Here is a 16912-nt window from a genome sequence, read left to right on the forward strand (position 1 = left end):
CGGAGGGAGGGGCGGACGGACGGACGGGGGCGGGGCGTACGGAAGCTGGGGGTGTCGCGAGTAGCTTAGCGGTAGGAAGGAGCCCGACACCCCGGTGTATTTTAGCCTTTTCCTGTGTTTTTCCCAGGTTTTTGAAAACTCCTCCGTGTTTGAGTTTGCATCTCCAATGGAGGCTTTACAGTTAATTATCTTCTTTTCTTGTGACTGATAACAGTAACACCCTCCGCCACAGACCAAGGTCACATGCTCGACACAGCTAGGTTAGCTCGCTGTGGCTAACACGTGAAATTGCTCCGTAAGTCGAATTGTCCTCACGCAATGGCTGGGCTGATTAATTTTGAGGACGAAAAGGAGGTGAAGCAATTTCTAGACAACCTGGGAATGGAGTACAGCTATCAGTGCTACCGAGAGAAAGACCCTGAAGGTGCAGTATGTGCAGGACGCTGAGCGCTGTCCTTATTTCGCAGTGCTGACCGCTGTAGTGTCGGCGCCGTGTAGCCGAATGACCCTCGATTACAAAGAATATTTCAAAACAGTGAGTGAATCAAGTAGATACGTGACTCCCAAAAGGAGGAACCTAGCTACATATACAGTGGAGCTTCTTAATCATCCAGCATGCTGAAAAACTAGATTTTCTGGGTGCTCTTCTTCTTTTTATAGTTTTGCTCTGAAGTAATGCTCACAAGTGTGATTAACAGCAAAGCTGTGGTGAACCAAACAAAACAAAATGAAAATTAGACCAAAAAGGAATAAGGGCTTAGAGTAAGTGTTATCTTTTGAAAGTACTCAGAAGTACAAGTCCATTAAAATGATCCAAATTGTTCTGAAGTACGTGTAAATACAGGTGACTTACTAACAGGTGACTTAAACATTCTTAACTCGGTTGCTTTATCTTCTGTTCATTAGGCTGTCAGAGACTGGCAGATTACTTTGAGGGTGTAAAGAAAGACTACGAGTCCACAGCTCAGGTTCTCAAGCACAACTGTGAGGTGAATGGTCACGGTGAAAGCTGCTACAAGCTTGGAGCTTACCATGTCACGGGGAAAGGTAAAGCCAGCGCTTCTTTGAAGGCGATGTCATGTTAGATATGCACTTTACTTTATTAAGTTGTATTAAGTATTTCTCAATGATGCAAATGTTCTATCAGGAAGGGCGTTTTCCTCAACACTTAAAGGTCACTTCTGAGTCATAGTATGTCAAGCTTTTTACATGAGGCACAATAAAAGGCAGCCAATCAAAACACATTTATTTAAATAAGCAACACATACAGATTTATTCATTCCCACAGACAACATATAATTGTATGTTGGTGTGTAAAACCACACAAACAAGACTTCAGGGTAATAATATTTAAAAATACAACTTTAAGAATAAGAAAAGGGAATAAAAGTCAGTCCTGTGTGCGCTGTGTCCATTATTGCCCGCTGCTAACTTGCATTTTCATCCTCTCTTTGTCATACAAGGTGGAGTGACAGAGTGTCTGAAAACAGCCTACACCTGTTTTATGAAGGCATGTCACACCAAGGGGAAGAAGTCAGTGGACGCTTGCCACAATGTAGGCCTGCTTGCCCATGATGGTCGAGCCTTGGAAGGGGGTCCAGACCCTGTGGCTGCTCAGCAGTACTATGTGAAGGCTTGTGACGGGGGTTTTGCCCCAAGCTGCTTCAACCTGAGTGCCCTCTACATCCAAGGCTCAGCAGGGGTGGAGAAAAATATGTCTCTGGCTCTGAAGTATGCCATGCGGGCCTGTGAGCTGGGCCACGTCTGGGGCTGCTCCAACGCCAGCCGCATGTACAAACTAGGCGATGGCACAGAGAAGGATGACGAGAAGGCGGAGAAGTTGAAGAACAGAGCGAAAGAACTCCATGGACAACAGAAAGAGCAGCAGATAAAATTCGGAGAGTGAAGGACAGAGAGCCGGACTGTGACGTGTGTGTATCCTCTGATGGGCTATGCAGTTTAAAGGATATGGGGAACAAAAGGTGTGAGAAGTTTGTGTATCATCCATGGATCAATACTTGTGTACATACTGTGCCATTGCATTGATGTTATGCCTTTTCCAAATTTAAGATCTCTACCAGTGGATTCAGGATTTTGAAAATGCACTGAACTTTAATTTATGACCTTTTGTGTGAAATAATTATAAATTTGGCAATAGGACTAAAATGAATAAATCCAAAATACAATATACAGAATATATGAACAATTTTTGATCGTTTGTACAGCGTGATCCTTTCACATTTACATGTAGTCCATTGTGTTGAAATTACAGTTCACATTGGGGTGACTTATGGTAATCACTGTATTTCACAGTCACAGCCAATGCATTTAATCCTATTACCTCATATAGAAATGTCACATGACATGGGTTTGTTTTCTGATGTATTCTGATCCTGTAGGTCATATTCTGTGCTGTGATTCGGTGTTTGGTCTCTGCTACCTTAACCAGGAGATACTTTCACAGTGTGCCATTGCATCATTCATAAAAATCCAGAGTGGAAATGGTTTTTTTCCAAATTCAGTTCTGTTGCCTGGAAATCTATCAAAAACAAAACAAACCTGGGGTATTTAGATCAAGAGACAGCAGGCACTTTAAGAAACTCTACATCACTGTTTCCCAACCTGGTACTCTGGGGTTTCAATCGAAGCTGCCGGCACCGGGTATTAAAATCCTCCAGGCGCCTGATCAATATCAGTGATTGACAGGGTCCAAAAGCAGTGGATGCATCCACTGACGTCGAGTACACCTCTCTCACTGATCGCTACACTGATAGCCATTACTTAACCATTTACACATGTTTATTGATCAGAAAGAAGCTGGTCACTGAAATGTCCAAAAAATTATTGGCACTTGATCGTCCAGTGTTTTGTCTTAAAAAGGCTCATTATATTATAATAGATTAAGGGGAAATTGAATAAAATGTATTTAGCACTGAGGGCCTAAGCTGTGGGTAGCATAACCTGATGTCTAATAATACTGGATTCTATCCTACCTAATTGAGTTACAAACAGTAAACGCCATTTATAGAGTGCTATAAAACTCATTACACCCCTTGGATGCATACATGGCTGGGTTTACCATATGGGTGACCTGGGCAACTGCCCAGTGGCACCAAAATTTTGCTAGAATAATAAAAACTGCACATTAAATGTGTTGAAACATTCAGTTTTCTTTTAAATCTATTCAAGCATCAGATCAGTCAGCCTGTGCCTACTAATCCAGCTATAAATATCCAAAAGGTGACTTATTAGACATGCCTTAACTCTGGTGGACAGTGGCATCTATGTGTCAGAGACAAAACAAATTATTGTTTCGATCATTTATTTGATGTGCACTGTGACTGATGCCCTTTGAGTGAGCTGATTCCCTCTAGTCTGCCTTAGCTGAGGAGCTCATGTAGGGCCAGGTAGTTTGGATTTTCACTAAAGGATGAACATGTCACATTGCCAGGTTTATTACAACCTATTTTGTCTGGTCAAATAAAACATGTTAAACTGCATCTGTGAATAAAATACAAGGTGCATGACTTGGAATAAAAAAAAACTCCCTAAGCCTAACCCTAATTATAGACCTTAAAACCAGGAAACCCCAAGCCTAGAGGTGGGTGATATGGCAAGATGTCACATCACGATACTACAGGTTTTTTATCACACACAATAGATCACATTTTTTTCTGATGCCTGATTAGTTAGAATAGACAAAGTAAGCCCACATTTTAAAAGTACTGTTAAAAGCTATGAGTTCAGTTATTTGTAGTCAAAATTTTACACACAGTGCTGCACTAAATCCAGTTAAACAGGACTAATTATGCTCTCTTTGTAATGAAACAAAGTTTGCAAGTGTTTTTAAGCACTGAAGATATCTACGATATGCTCAGAAAAGCATCTTGAGACAAATTGTGATGTAATTTATCGCGGTAACGATAAATGTTGTGGTATTATCATATTGTCCAGCTCTCTTCGAGCCTCTTTTAGGCCACTATGTATGCCAGCGTGCTCCACCAGAGGGAGCCCAACTCCAACAAAACGGCGTTCAAACACACTATTTGGGAAATAACGGCAAGGACGAAAAGAGTGACCCCAATATGCCTCTAACGTTAATGAGATCAATCGAGCGGCTCAAAGAAATCAATAAAGAGAACATTTTGATCGATTAAGGATCACCAGCGTTTTCCCTCTCCTCGGTTTCTCGTTTCCCGTTTCGGTTGCAAGCTTCCACGACAAATGGCTGAATTTCAGACTCTATCGGGTGTCACTTCGCTGTGAAAACGGTTTTTAACAGTCCAGCTTTAGCACGCTGTCCCCGGTGGGACTGTTTTGGAGCGGCCCCGCCACGCGCAGGCGGCCAACCGTCGCCTCTGATAAGGATGCAGAAGCTCCGACCGACCGCAGGCTGCTGCTGCTGCCGGAGCTCCGCCCAGCGCCAGCACCAGCCCTCCCGCCGGTCAAACCCACACACAAGCGCGAGCACACACTTACACACATCGGCACGCTCGGATACACTTGTCTTGTGGGGACGTAGGAGATCTTTTTGAAGACTAAACCTGCAGAACCGAGCGAAACTAACAACAATTCACAAGAGGATACGAACCCCAGAGCGCCGGGAGGTCAGTGTGAATTTGTTTACGTTTGTATTTGGAGCGCTGCTGCATGGTAACGGGAGTCCCGAGTCGCGCTAGCTAACAGCTAACCGAGCTAACGAGCCGCTCTCTGAGGTAATTTAAATCCTGTGTGCACAGCTAGCCTCTCTGAGGCTGCGAGATTAACCCGCGATTCGAGCTGGCTCGTTCAGTTCATGATGAAAACACAGTAGAGCTCACTTAACGGGTTTCCGTTGGAATGAATGGCGTTATGTGGCTGTTGGTTGTTCTAAGGTAACGTATGCTTTGTTTTTTAGCTAGCCGGCTAGCTGAGTTCAGTTCACTTTGGTCAGTCATGTTGCAGAATTAACCTCGTCAGTCAGTGCGCGGCGTGTGCGCTGCTGCTGTTAGCTAACGTTAGTCTGTTATGTTTGTGTTTGTGTACTAGCATTTCTACACGCCTGGGCTCGTCGTTTGCAGTATATATTCCGCCTGTCCTTCCTTTTTACTTGTTGATGTTAGTATTCAGTGGTCGTGGGAGATGATGTGCTTCAGTGTCCCCGAGCAGACCGGACTCGCCTCGGGGTGTGTCGTTGGTGGGGTTCCTTCTACACAACAACACAGAGACTTTACACACCCAGCTCATGTAAACCTAAAGGTGCACTGTATACCTTTTAATAACTTTAAGCAAATGAACCAATATATGTCCTGTTTTTAATACTTTACACGCGTAGCAGTGCTCATTACTTATTTCAAACGACATGCCTCGAGTTAGCGCTCCACGCTGTCTGCCTAGCGCTCTCCTAGGTTTGGGATAAGAGATCATTCTGTAAGCGTTACTTCAGCGAGGGTAGTAATCATCCACCGTGAAATGAGAGGCCGCTCACGCCCTCCTCAGTGGATCTGCCCGGCATACAAGGAGGCACAGAGCAAACCTATGGATACGTTTTTTCACGACGTGATGAGCTGGCACTTGCAGTCCTGCAGTGCCAAAGCCGGCTTATATGGGTTTCAATCGAAGCTGCCGGCACCGGGTATTAAAATCCTCTAGGCGCCTGATCAATATCAGTGACTGACAGGGCCCAAAAGCATTGGGTGCTTCCACTGATGTCGAGTACACCTCTCTCACTGATCGTTGCACTGATAGCATTTATTTAATGACTGATTCGTGTTTACTGATCAGAAATAACCTGGTTACTTCTTTTTGTGTCCAGATGTTTGTATACAATTGATTATTCAGTGTTTTGTTTGAAATCACCAAAGCATTAGTGAGGTCAGATACTGATGTTGGATGATTGGTTCTGGATCACAAACCCATCTCAGCTCAAACTCATCCCAGAGGTATTGGATGGAGCTCCATCACTCCAGAGAACAGTTCCACTGATTCACAGCCCAGTGCTGTGGTGCTTTATACCACTCTGGCCAAGGCTTGGCTTTGGATCTGGTGACCTTAGGCCCATGTGTTGATGCGCATGCTATTGCCAGTGCTTTTCTTTGGAAGTTATGCAAGATGTGTGCGTACAATTGAGCACCTTTTTCAGCAGTGATTGTGCTTTAAAGTAGCTGAATTTTCTAGTTAGAAATTAGATGGGTGTCTGAATACTGTAGTGCTATGTATCCATAATCAGATCAGGGATTCAGTGTCTTTGCCTTAAATACAAAAGATGTGTTAAGACAGAAGTAGCAGTCAGCCAGGGTTGTTGGATTCTTTATAGTATGCCACCTGGTTTAACTCTCAACTAGGAAACATGTATTACTAAGTTAGTGCCTGTAATTGTGTGCATTGCTGAACTATTGGCTGCCCCTCTGAACAGAGAGCTCTTTCTTTATCATTGACAGGGGCATTGACCATTGCTGTGGACTCTCAACTCATGACCTAAAGGCCTTAGGTTCAGTAGTGCATATTGTGTGACAAACAAGCTGTGGAGTTTATAATTTATTGCTTTAGGTGCTGACCGCTGGGATGGGCTCCAGCACCCCCTTCTGGAAGGAGAAGCGGCTTAGAAGGTGTGTGTCTGTGTGTGTGTGTGCGCGCTTTAGGTACTGTAAAAATTGTTTTTGCAAAAGCGCCCAACACCCATCAATGGTGCAGCTGTAGTTTTTCTACTGTATAGTAACAGTGAAAGCTTGACCAATGTGTTTGGTTCACTGTATTTTGCCTTCATGTTTGTTACTGTCCTGTGTAGATGAAATTACAGTCTGCACACTAGTACACAAAATTGCCCTGTGCCTGTTCAGATAGGGTTTAATTAGCCAGGCTTTAGAGTGTGTTGAGGTGGTGGGATTGTTAATATACTGTGATAGTGCAGGATAAAGCTCTTGGTTTCATGCTGTTCTAAGTTACCTTTCAGCGCTCATGCTCTTTGCTACACGTTTACCAAGCTCTGTCCAACAGTCCATCTCTAATGCATTGTTTATATCCTGATACATTAACAAGGATTAATCAAACGGTGGAGGCTGTCAGGAGTTCCCACATGCGGCTCCTTCTCCTGCCTGCATATACCGATTTATTCAAATGCTTCCCATATTTGGCATACTTCTTATTTCACTGCACTATTGCTGAGATTTCTTATATCCTCTGATATTGTTGTAACAGTGTTTGGAAACAAACATTTAGGTGGACATCTGGAATTGCTCTAATCCTCGCAGTGATGTTGGCCACTAACCAGGGCTCTGTACTGAGCCTCATACTGGACATCTAAAATAGAGCTGCACAAAAATTGTATTCATTCATTTATTTTATTTTATTTTATTTTATTTTATTTTATTTTATTTTAAAGGCCTTTCCCTGAGTACATTTAGTTTAATGCATTCTATTTAACACTGTGGCTGCTCCATTGAAATCAGACTAGTAATGACTCGGCAAACAAGTGCTGTTATGAATCACATGAACTGCCATTGAATGTTTGACTGCACTTAACTGGCTGATGCTAGGTGAGGAGTGCGCTGAAAATGATGTATGTCACATCACAGTGTGCTTTAATTATACATAAAAATGTACTGTAGGCTCTGTCAGATGCTGATATTATAGTCTACACTCTCCGAAACAAAGGTACAAACTTACTGGAGCAGTTAGTACCCCTCTCGTCATTGGGGTGATTTCCTCAAGGGTACATCTCAGTACCTTTAGTCAGGGAGCATTATTTTTCTATAATCCATTGAAATGATATTTTCTAAGATGTATTGACTCCATCACCCCATCTCATTGCCAGACTTTTTATTTTATTGTTCTGTTTTAAAACATGAGGTCATGAAAATGTATTTTTCAAACTTAAGGTTCACAATAGGACCTTAAAACCGCTGTTGTACCATTGAGAGAACATTTACATTGTTTGTACCTTGATTAAAGAAAATGTACCTGCACAGAACCTTTATATCTAACAGTGTATAGCTTCAAGATTGGAATCAAGCGATTTTTGTACAACAAAGCAAACTGACAGCAATCTGGCAGTTTATTTCTTTTATTTTGGCTGATCTGTATCTCAGGATTATGATGTAAATAACATTCTACTGTCTTCAAGGATAACTACCTCCTGAGCAAATGACACCGTAAGGAGGGCAGAGAATTGTTTGGGTGAAGAGCAGAGGCCTGCGCTGTGTGCTCTCAACTCATCTGGCATGTGTAGGCTGGCAGTGATGGCTTGCAGTGAGAAGCTAATATTAGGCACATGTAACCTGTTATTTTACAGCTTTGCACTGCTTTGGTTAGTGTAGCAACCAAAGCAAAAGCTTGAGTGTGTGTTAGGGATAGGCCAGGCCCATATGGCATGGTCCCCTCTGTGCTCCACAGTGAAATGTGATTATTCACAGATTACATCTGTGTGAAACGGGACTCTCCTACTCCACCAGAACCACCCTTTGTGTGTGAGTGTGCTCCAGGTTCATGCAGCCTGCTCTGGTTTGTCTCCCTGCTCGGATGACAAGGGACTTTCTGAAACACAAGATGTGTGAAGCTGCACAGTCAATTCATTTAAAGCTGTTTGTCCCAACATCTGTTGGTGTGCACTGAGCTGGGTCAAAAAATTGTGTCTGCTACATTTCTTTTTCTGTCCTTGTGCTTTGGGTTGTTCTTCCTTAGGGAGTTTTCTAAGGGAATCTCCAGCTAAGACTGTCCCTTATTGTCCTCAGCTGCAGCTGCTATGCTCTTTCAGAAGGTCAAGTAATTACAAACTCTCTTCGCTTTTATGGTTCCACAAGCAGGCTATGATCCTTACAGTCAGCGAAAATAGTATTTTGCATACCTGAGACGATTCGACGGTTTTAGTTCCTAACAAATGCTGTTTTCCATTTTCAACCAGCAACAGCTTTTCTTTGTAAGTTATACTACTGCTGTGTAATTAAGAGGGTTTAGCTGTGAGAAGGGCTTGTAGCTGGTCTCAGCCATACTAATGTCATATTTACTGTTCTTATGTTTATAGGATAAGATTGATTAACGATCTTTCTGAGATTGCTCATGGCTTCTCACATTGATATGGCAATCTACTTTTTAGCTGTGCAGCTATATGTGCATTTTTTTTTTCTTTATTTAACTGTAAGGCCCTGTTTATAGCTGACTTTAACATGCATCCTGGATGACTGATCATAAGTGGACAGTGCTAAGTGCAAGTGTGAATGTGGTCTGGAGCATCTCAGATTCATAGTGATATGATCACTTAAGATGTTTTTGAAGGTGATCAAGGAACTGCGTAACATTTGTGATGTGAACGCTAAAGTGGCAACATGCCGAACTGCCTTGTTCAACTGCGTCTTCACAGCAAAGATGGAAATGACTGTGCACCATCTTCCTTCGTCTCCTTTTGTGTTTGCTTATAAGTCTGAATGTTCGCAACAGCCCTTAAATGTACACAAACAAGGATTTGCTGAACGATTTTGTCTGGCAGCAAATAGTTGACTGAAGCCGACTATGTTAATATCAAGAAGAAAACTGGGCATAAGTGTATTTAGCCTACAAGTTCACGTTAAATGCATTTATCTTGCAGGTTTACTTTGCAACTTCCCATGCTGTATGTGTGCTGTGGTATCTATGGTGTAATTTCTGCACTGTTTTGGACACAAAAGACTTATGCACACAGATAGTTCTTTGAAACTAGTATGACTTTGTCATGTTTAATGTGATGTACAAATTGTACCTTAAAGGATTTGCCAACTGCTTTATGTGCATCTGTACTTCTGCAGTTGACATGTTTGGCATACCAGTGCTCTCTGACCAGTGAGCTCTCACCTCCTCTTTTAGTCTGACAGCCTGTGAGCCCAAGCCGTTCCGCTTGGCCAGAAGGGAAGTGAGAGGCGATGACGAGTGGGCTGATGAGGGGCAGGTTCTCCTTGAAATGCTAGTCTAGAACAGCACACACAGCAGTAGTAATAGCACAACAGTAGTAATGCAGAACAAGTCTTGCTTGAATCCCTTTTGACCTGCTTTGAACTAGGTTTGTGCATTTTATATTCAAGTATCCATAAGAGTTAATGAATGTTTGGTGAACCACAGATAAGAACGAAAAAGCTCCTTGATATTTGTCTAACAGTGAATGGGTGTAAACTACACAACTTTTAAAATACTAACAGATTTCATAGACTGGTAGCAGTACACCATTAACATTCATCTTTAACAGAATATCTTGTTATTTTCCTGAGAGGGTACACACTCTAGATGATCAGGCTAGTAGAGGATACTATGCACAGAATGAGCTTCGGTTATGAGAAGCACTCAAAATCCCAGACCAGATGATACAAACAAGGTTAAACCCAATCAGACGTGCTTGTGCTTTTTTTACATACACACAAAGCACAGCAAAAACGCAAACTAGAGATGAATATGGGGTTAAATTGTAGATTTCACAGTCAGAGCTGAAGAAAAATTTTAATACAACCCGGCAGCTGACATGAAATTGTAAAGAATATATTTGATTATTTAATTGTAAATTGTAGATTATTAGAAGTTTATTTGCCCACTTGGAATAGTTATCCTAGTTCAACAACACTTCCTCTTGCTTTTTTTGTTCTTTGTGCACTCGTGTTGAGCAGCTTGTGTTTTGCAGCAGCAAAGTATAATATATTTAATAAATTGCAGAGAAACAGAAAATGCAGAGTTATCTAAAATTTATGAAACATGTTTTCTCCCTGACTTCCCAGGATGGGTTCCCACCATACTGATTTCCCCCAGTAGAAAACTGGCACCTAGAAGGGTTTACCACTATTTTGAACTGGAGAACTGCTAAGTGTACTATGTAGGCAATCATGAGAAGCTTTGTTGTGGATTCTCTGATAACGATTTCTTGTAATAAATAGTAACGAATATGCTCACAGTGATGGTCCCTCTGCTGTACTTGGAGGACTGATTTATGCATGACTATGTGAAATTTTCTGCTTGCTGTTACCTGGTCTGGTAGTTTTTGAAGGTGTTACTAGTAACCAGCCACTAATCATCACAGATACCAAACAGTGGCCATACTGCCTCTTTACTGGTAGTGAAACGTTGTGCTACTACAGAGCAGACAGAAACGCTGTGCTGCCACAGAGCAGACAGAAACGCTGTGCTGCCACAGAGCAGACAGAAACGCTAATTATGACATAAATGTTCATGCTGGTTACACCCTTGGGACAGTTGGGGAAGTGTTAACAGCACCTTGTGGTTTTAAACACGCCATAGCATTTATATCTTAGAGTAAGAATGTCACTTGTTACACTGTACATGCTAATTACAGAGCACTGTATATGTAGTGTGTGGGAACAGTTTCTCACTAAAAACTTGTGTGTGTGTGTGTGTGTGTGCGCGCGCACATGTGAAAGCTAATGTTTTCCTACTATGGCACCCTGTCAGCTGAAGCAGGCCGGCGCGTGATGGCGTGTAAAGTAGTGATGTATGTGAGTAGCTGGCTGTGCGCCCCAGTAGCTGAATGGTCTGTAGGTGAATGCTAGTCTGACAAGCCTCTTGGAGAGAGCACCGCTACACCAGGAATATAGCAGTGATGGGCTAGCTTTTAGTCAGATGGAGGGAGAGAAATGGAACGAAAAGACTTGAAAGCAGAAGAAAAAGGAGAATCAATAGGAGTGCTGTCTGTCAGACACCAGTTGCCATGGTGCTAACCAGCCTTGCAGTACGGCCTTCCCATATGGCACTGTGACTGTGTGAGACAGACAGCTGTCTAATTAATGTTTACGACAAGTTTATGCATTGATATTAGAGTTATAACAGTACTATGGTAGTGACGTTTCCAAACAATGACCGTGTTTTAAGTTGTGGACTATGTTTCTTTCACAGCTATCTAGTAAATAGCCAAATAAGCACATTTCACCTCTGTACATTTTCGTGTAGAGGTCATGGGGAGGTACAGGCAGCAAACCTAGATGAACCAGATTGCCAGATTTGTCATCTGAAAATTACCACCCCCTCCCCCATCGCTTTACATAGGCTGTCCATCCCAAAGGCCTCTTTCCCACTGTAGAGCCAAATAGTTTCTATGGCCACACAATGTTTAATATATTTTCTCCATTTGTTAAGCTGCTACGTCAGGCCAAGAAAAGCTCAAGACAGTGTCTCAGCATTGAATAGCAGCTGCATACACACCACAGAGCACGTTAGATTTTGGCTTTCACTCAACTTTACATTCTCAAATATCGAGTCTTTGCCCTCTCAAAGCAAATTGAGCATCGGTTAGCTGGACCAGATCCTGTACTGTGGTGTGTGGCACATTTAGCCTGCTAACTAGTTAACAGCACAGAACAGGTTTGATTTGGGCTTTCAGTTGCTCCAGTATGCTCTCTTAGACATAAGGTTTTATCATCTAAACTTGTTTCAGCAGGTCACCAATCAAACCTGTATGGTGTGCAGCATTGACTGGATCTGCTTGCTAACCTAATGTGTTGGGTTAGTTAGAACAGGTCCAAACACCACAGTCCAATTACCAAACAAGCTTTTCTGTTACACCAGACACTTGACTTCACTGCCTTAGATTTGAATCATTATCATCTGACCTTGTGCAGTTATCCAGCATTGAACCTGCTCTGTTATGAGCAGAGCTGTTATCATGCTTGCTAAGCTAATGCTATCTAGTGTTTCTGTCCTAGCTAGCAGCACCATTGAACATTTAGCAATTGTTGTTAGATTGATGGTTTGACATTTTATTAAATGATGCATTGAAAAGTGCACTGCACTCACTTGTTTATTGACTATATAAGTGAGTTGTTTTTATTTATTTCTTTTTTATATTTTTCAAATAACTCACAAAAGTGGCACATTTTTACATGCCCCTGGCATATCTGTACCATGCCAAGTCGTTATCCGTTCCTACACGAGAAAATATTACTACTGACATAACAATAATATAGTCCTTGTCCAAAAATAATACTGTTTTTTTTTTTTTTTTCCTCCAACAGTTCAACATGGCAGTTGGCGTAGCCCAAAATTACTCTGAACAAAATAACTTTTCTGCCTTTTTGCCTTCACGTCTCTTGAAGGTTGTTTGTTTATTCATTTAGACAACAATGTGTTATCTCAGTTCTATTTTGTAAGCTTAACAAGAATACGATGAGCAAAAGCTAACTGGTGCACTCTAGCAGCTGCTTCATAGTTCTGCACATGCAGGGTTTTCAAAAGGTGCAAAAATGTTACTGGTGTTTTGACAGCTAAATAGTCTGACACAAAAATTGTCTATGTACAGTGTCTATCTACAAATCTCTATTGCCTGACATTAATATTCACTTTTATAATGAAATACATTCCTACAGACAGGTATGTAAACAGTTAACCTCACTCTGTCCTTGTGGCTGCTGAAGCCTCTGAAAAAAAAACTACCTTTTCTTTCTCTCTTACTTTCGTGCACACACACACACACACACACACACACACACACACACACACACACACACACACACACACACACACACACATGTATACACAATCTCTAAGACACTTATCTCTCTGGGTTGTGGGGGTTACTGGAGCCTATCCCAGTGGCCATTGAGTGGAAGGCAGGAAACACCTTGGACAGGTTGCCAGTCCATCACAGACTTTTTCTTCCAACAGTTTTGAAATGTTTTGTTTTTGGAGGAAGTCGTGTGACTGCTTCAGCACAGCCCTGGTCACAGCTGAAAGTTTGAGTTTGCTTTTCCTCTCTCTCAGCATGCATGCACACACTCACAGCTGCTTGTGGGTGGGTGTGTTTTTGGCATGTACTTCAGAAGTTTGCTGGTTGCTTGAACAATGCAGGTTGCACCCTGTTGCTCTCTAACCCTTGTGTGTTTTGTTTTGTTAGGGCTCACTTGCTTAGTAAAACTGTTCTAACTAAGATGGCTTGAATTTGACGCCTGGAATGGATTCTTTTGCCTCATCACAGGCAGTGTTGCAATGACAGTACGAAGTATTATGAGGCCATGCCAAAGATGGTGGTGTTACACTTGTCAACGTGAACATAATGAGGGTTATTATGGCTGAAGTCTCCAAATCAGCATGTAGATGTATCACATGTGCAAAGAGCATGTGAAATGCTGAAAAAATTACAACAACATTACCTCTAGCAAGGGAAAAGTGTTTCTATTAGGTAACAAAGGCATTTCACTAGCTACCGTATTTTGCTTGCGTTTGTTTTATTTCTGACATTAAAAGAGCATAGCCTAGAGAAATTTGCAGGAGGAATTTTTAGAGGGCGTTACCTGGACCTGTGGATTCTGCCACAGTTCAGCGTTAAAAACATGTTGTGTAGAGGCACATTCTTTGTGCTTGTCTGCATCGCTTGCATAAAAATCTGAAGCAAGAGCTTTGCTTTCACAGATGCCGCCAGCTTCTGGTGCTTTATGATGGCAGGGTTACATTTGTCCAATGGGATGGTCCATATATTTTGTCTCTCTCCTCTTGTGTTTGCTAGTAGGTAAGTCACACCTCTCTCTTCCCTGGGTCTCACTCCATTCTGGTGCAGTTTGCCATATGGAGACAATGAACTTGGACTGTCCTTGTGCTGCCCTGTCTTTCTTTTTCTTTTTTTTCCTTCCTCTTTTTCCTCTGGGTCTCACACCTTTTCCTATTTTTCCCCCCACTCTTGCTTTTGTCACCTCTCTCTCTCTTTCTCTCTCTCTCCCTCTCCCTCTCTCTCTCCTATTCTCGCCTCCCTTAGAAATGCAGTTCATTGCCTTTAGTATCTTCCCCCTAGAATAAAAACACACTTCAGTTCATAAAATTGCTGATATCCCTAAAAAGTACAGCATGCTAAAGCTGGGACTTCTCAAAATGTACTTAACTCTGTATCACTCAGTTTAGTGCACAGCCGTAGCAGCACTTTATGTTGGTGCTTGTCTCAGTGGATTGTGGATAGGAGGACAGTTCACTTAAGCTGTAATTGTACACTGTATGCTTTTTGGAATCTTGTATTTTTTGGTGACTAACACTGCATGCTTGATTTGCCCCTTATATACAGGCAAAACCTACAGATTTTTTTCAGGGCTAGGCAATGTGACAATTATCATAATGAATTATGTCACAATATATCACACTATGCTTTTCTGGTCATTTTGTCTGTGTCATCAGTACTTAAACACTAACCAACTGCACAGTTGATTGCAAATAGAGAATAATTAGGCCTGGTTAAATGTATGTAGTTCAGTGCTGTATGGTTTTTATCAATTTTATTAATGTGTCACTTTTTTTTTATCTGTTCCAACTTATCAGATGCGACATTATTAACCTCTAGTTTACATGCTCATGCTGTACAAAAAGCTTGGGTCGGATTGACGTACTACAACGTGGGTGCTTACTCTGTATCTGAAATGTTACCCCTTCAAACAATTCTGACTATGAACAATTACCAGAACAGCTGTTTCATTCATACTGCTATGCTGTACTCCTGAGTACCGAGCATGTTGTGAGAGCGAGCTGTAGTACCTTTGATAACTTGTGCAATGCTCTGCACTGAAACTAAAACCAGGAAAACCAGATGATGTACATGGGTAAGCGAAGACAACAGTCTTACTGTGATCAATTCTGCAAGAGAATAAGAGTCAAGATGTACAGTTTTGTTAAAGCATTAAAGATTGATTCATTTCCCTGTTTGTGTTACTTTTTTGCCTATGTCATGATGGTGGTTATGTGTGCATGTGGTATGTGACTTGTCGAAATTGGTTTATGAGAACTAAAACTTCTGACATCTCAGAAATGTATCCACTCATTTGACTGCTTAATGTCATTTCAGCAGTTAATTGATTGCTACACCGTCACGCTTACTCCACATTCTCAGAAAAAAAAGGTACGGCACTGTCACTGGGGCAGTACCCTTTTTGTCACTGTGGTGGTACCCTCAGGGGGTACATCTCAGTACCTTTAGTCATGGAACATAAATGAACAATAATCCATTGAAATGTTGTACTTTCTAAGTTGTACTGACTCCACTCACCCCGTCTTGTCTCCAGGCTTTTTATGTTATTGTTCTGTTTTAAAACATTAGTTTATAAAAAAAAGATACAAGTGCCTACTTTTGCACTAGGAAAAACGTATTTAAGGTACACAACTGGACCTTAAAACCGCTGTTCCACCTTTGAGGGTACACTTACATTGTTTGTACCTTGGTGAACGAATCATGTACCTGCATGGTACCTCTATTTCTAACAGTGCATGAGTCAATGGCTAATGAGGCGAAAATGTGGCCCAAACATCACGTGTCCTTGAGCAAGACACCTAACCCCCAACTGCCCCCTGGGCGCTGCGGATTGGGCTGCCCACCGCTCCGGGCAAGTGTGCTCACTGCCCCTTAGTGTGTATGCTCACTAGTGTGTATGTGTGTTTCACTTCACGGATGGGTTAAATGCGGAGGTGAAATTTCCCCATTGTGGGACTAATAAGGATCACTTAATCTTAATCTTAATCTTAATTGGTGACGACTGTACAGCATACAGCTAGCTAGTCCAGATATGTGTACATTTTCTAAAGCAGGAGTGGACACAGAAATCAGATTGGGTCATTTGGGCCACCAAGTCAAAGAATCTTGTTGCCAAATAAATATTTGTGGTGAGAATAATTGAAACATGATTGTTGTATATACAGTATGTTGTATTTACAGTTAACAAGCTTGGTTTAGTGCCAGAAAACAGTTGGGTGTTGCTTTGAAAGTATTTAATTAAAATTTTACATTTATAAGATGTAAATAATATAAATTATGTCCTTCTCAACTACTGATCACCAGTCTAGTTGAGAGTATTTCTGGATGTCTTGCCACAAGATCTGTGGATGTTCAGTCACAGGTGGTCAGCTATACTGGCCTTGACTGTTTGAGCCCCTCAGACATCAGCAGAGAGCAGTTGGATTCATTATTTACATTAATCTATATCATTATTTATCTGACAAGCTCAGC

At 41.8% G+C, this 16912-nt stretch overlaps 2 protein-coding genes across 7 annotated transcripts in view; both read left to right on the forward strand.

Annotated features, from left to right (window-relative positions):
- Positions 1 to 39: 39 nt before the first annotated feature.
- On the forward strand, positions 40 to 2213 carry LOC108414737 (cytochrome c oxidase assembly factor 7). The gene is made up of 3 exons (XM_017687643.2): positions 40 to 424; positions 907 to 1047; positions 1464 to 2213. Exons 1-3 carry the CDS (start codon positions 319 to 321, stop codon positions 1904 to 1906), a joined length of 690 nt encoding a protein of 229 aa, XP_017543132.1. The 5' UTR covers positions 40 to 318; the 3' UTR covers positions 1907 to 2213.
- A 2232-nt stretch (positions 2214 to 4445) lies between these two features.
- The window catches only part of ralgps2 (Ral GEF with PH domain and SH3 binding motif 2), a 157651-nt gene continuing 145184 nt past the window's right edge, over positions 4446 to 16912 (forward strand). For 5 of the 6 annotated variants that reach the window (XM_017688545.2, XM_037537969.1, XM_017688549.2 and 2 more), the window contains exon 1: positions 4446 to 4607. The gene's annotated coding sequence lies outside the window, so the exon portion shown is untranslated. The remainder of the gene's footprint in view (positions 4608 to 16912) is intronic. The other variant, XM_037537970.1, reaches the window with a different exon arrangement.

The sequence above is a fragment of the Pygocentrus nattereri genome, chromosome 4 (genome assembly GCF_015220715.1).
Source record: "Pygocentrus nattereri isolate fPygNat1 chromosome 4, fPygNat1.pri, whole genome shotgun sequence".
NCBI lineage: Eukaryota > Metazoa > Chordata > Actinopteri > Characiformes > Serrasalmidae > Pygocentrus > Pygocentrus nattereri.

What these genes read in the sequence shown, in the direction of transcription:
- LOC108414737 (XM_017687643.2), top strand. Translation starts at nt 319, where the DNA reads ATGGCTGGGCTGATTAATTTTGAGGACGAAAAGGAGGTGAAGCAATTT. An exon ending in CCGAGAGAAAGACCCTGAAG is followed by an intron (nt 425 to 906) that starts GTGCAGTATGTG and finishes TCTGTTCATTAG; the next exon opens with GCTGTCAGAGACTGGCAGAT. An exon ending in TTACCATGTCACGGGGAAAG is followed by an intron (nt 1,048 to 1,463) that starts GTAAAGCCAGCG and finishes TTGTCATACAAG; the next exon opens with GTGGAGTGACAGAGTGTCTG.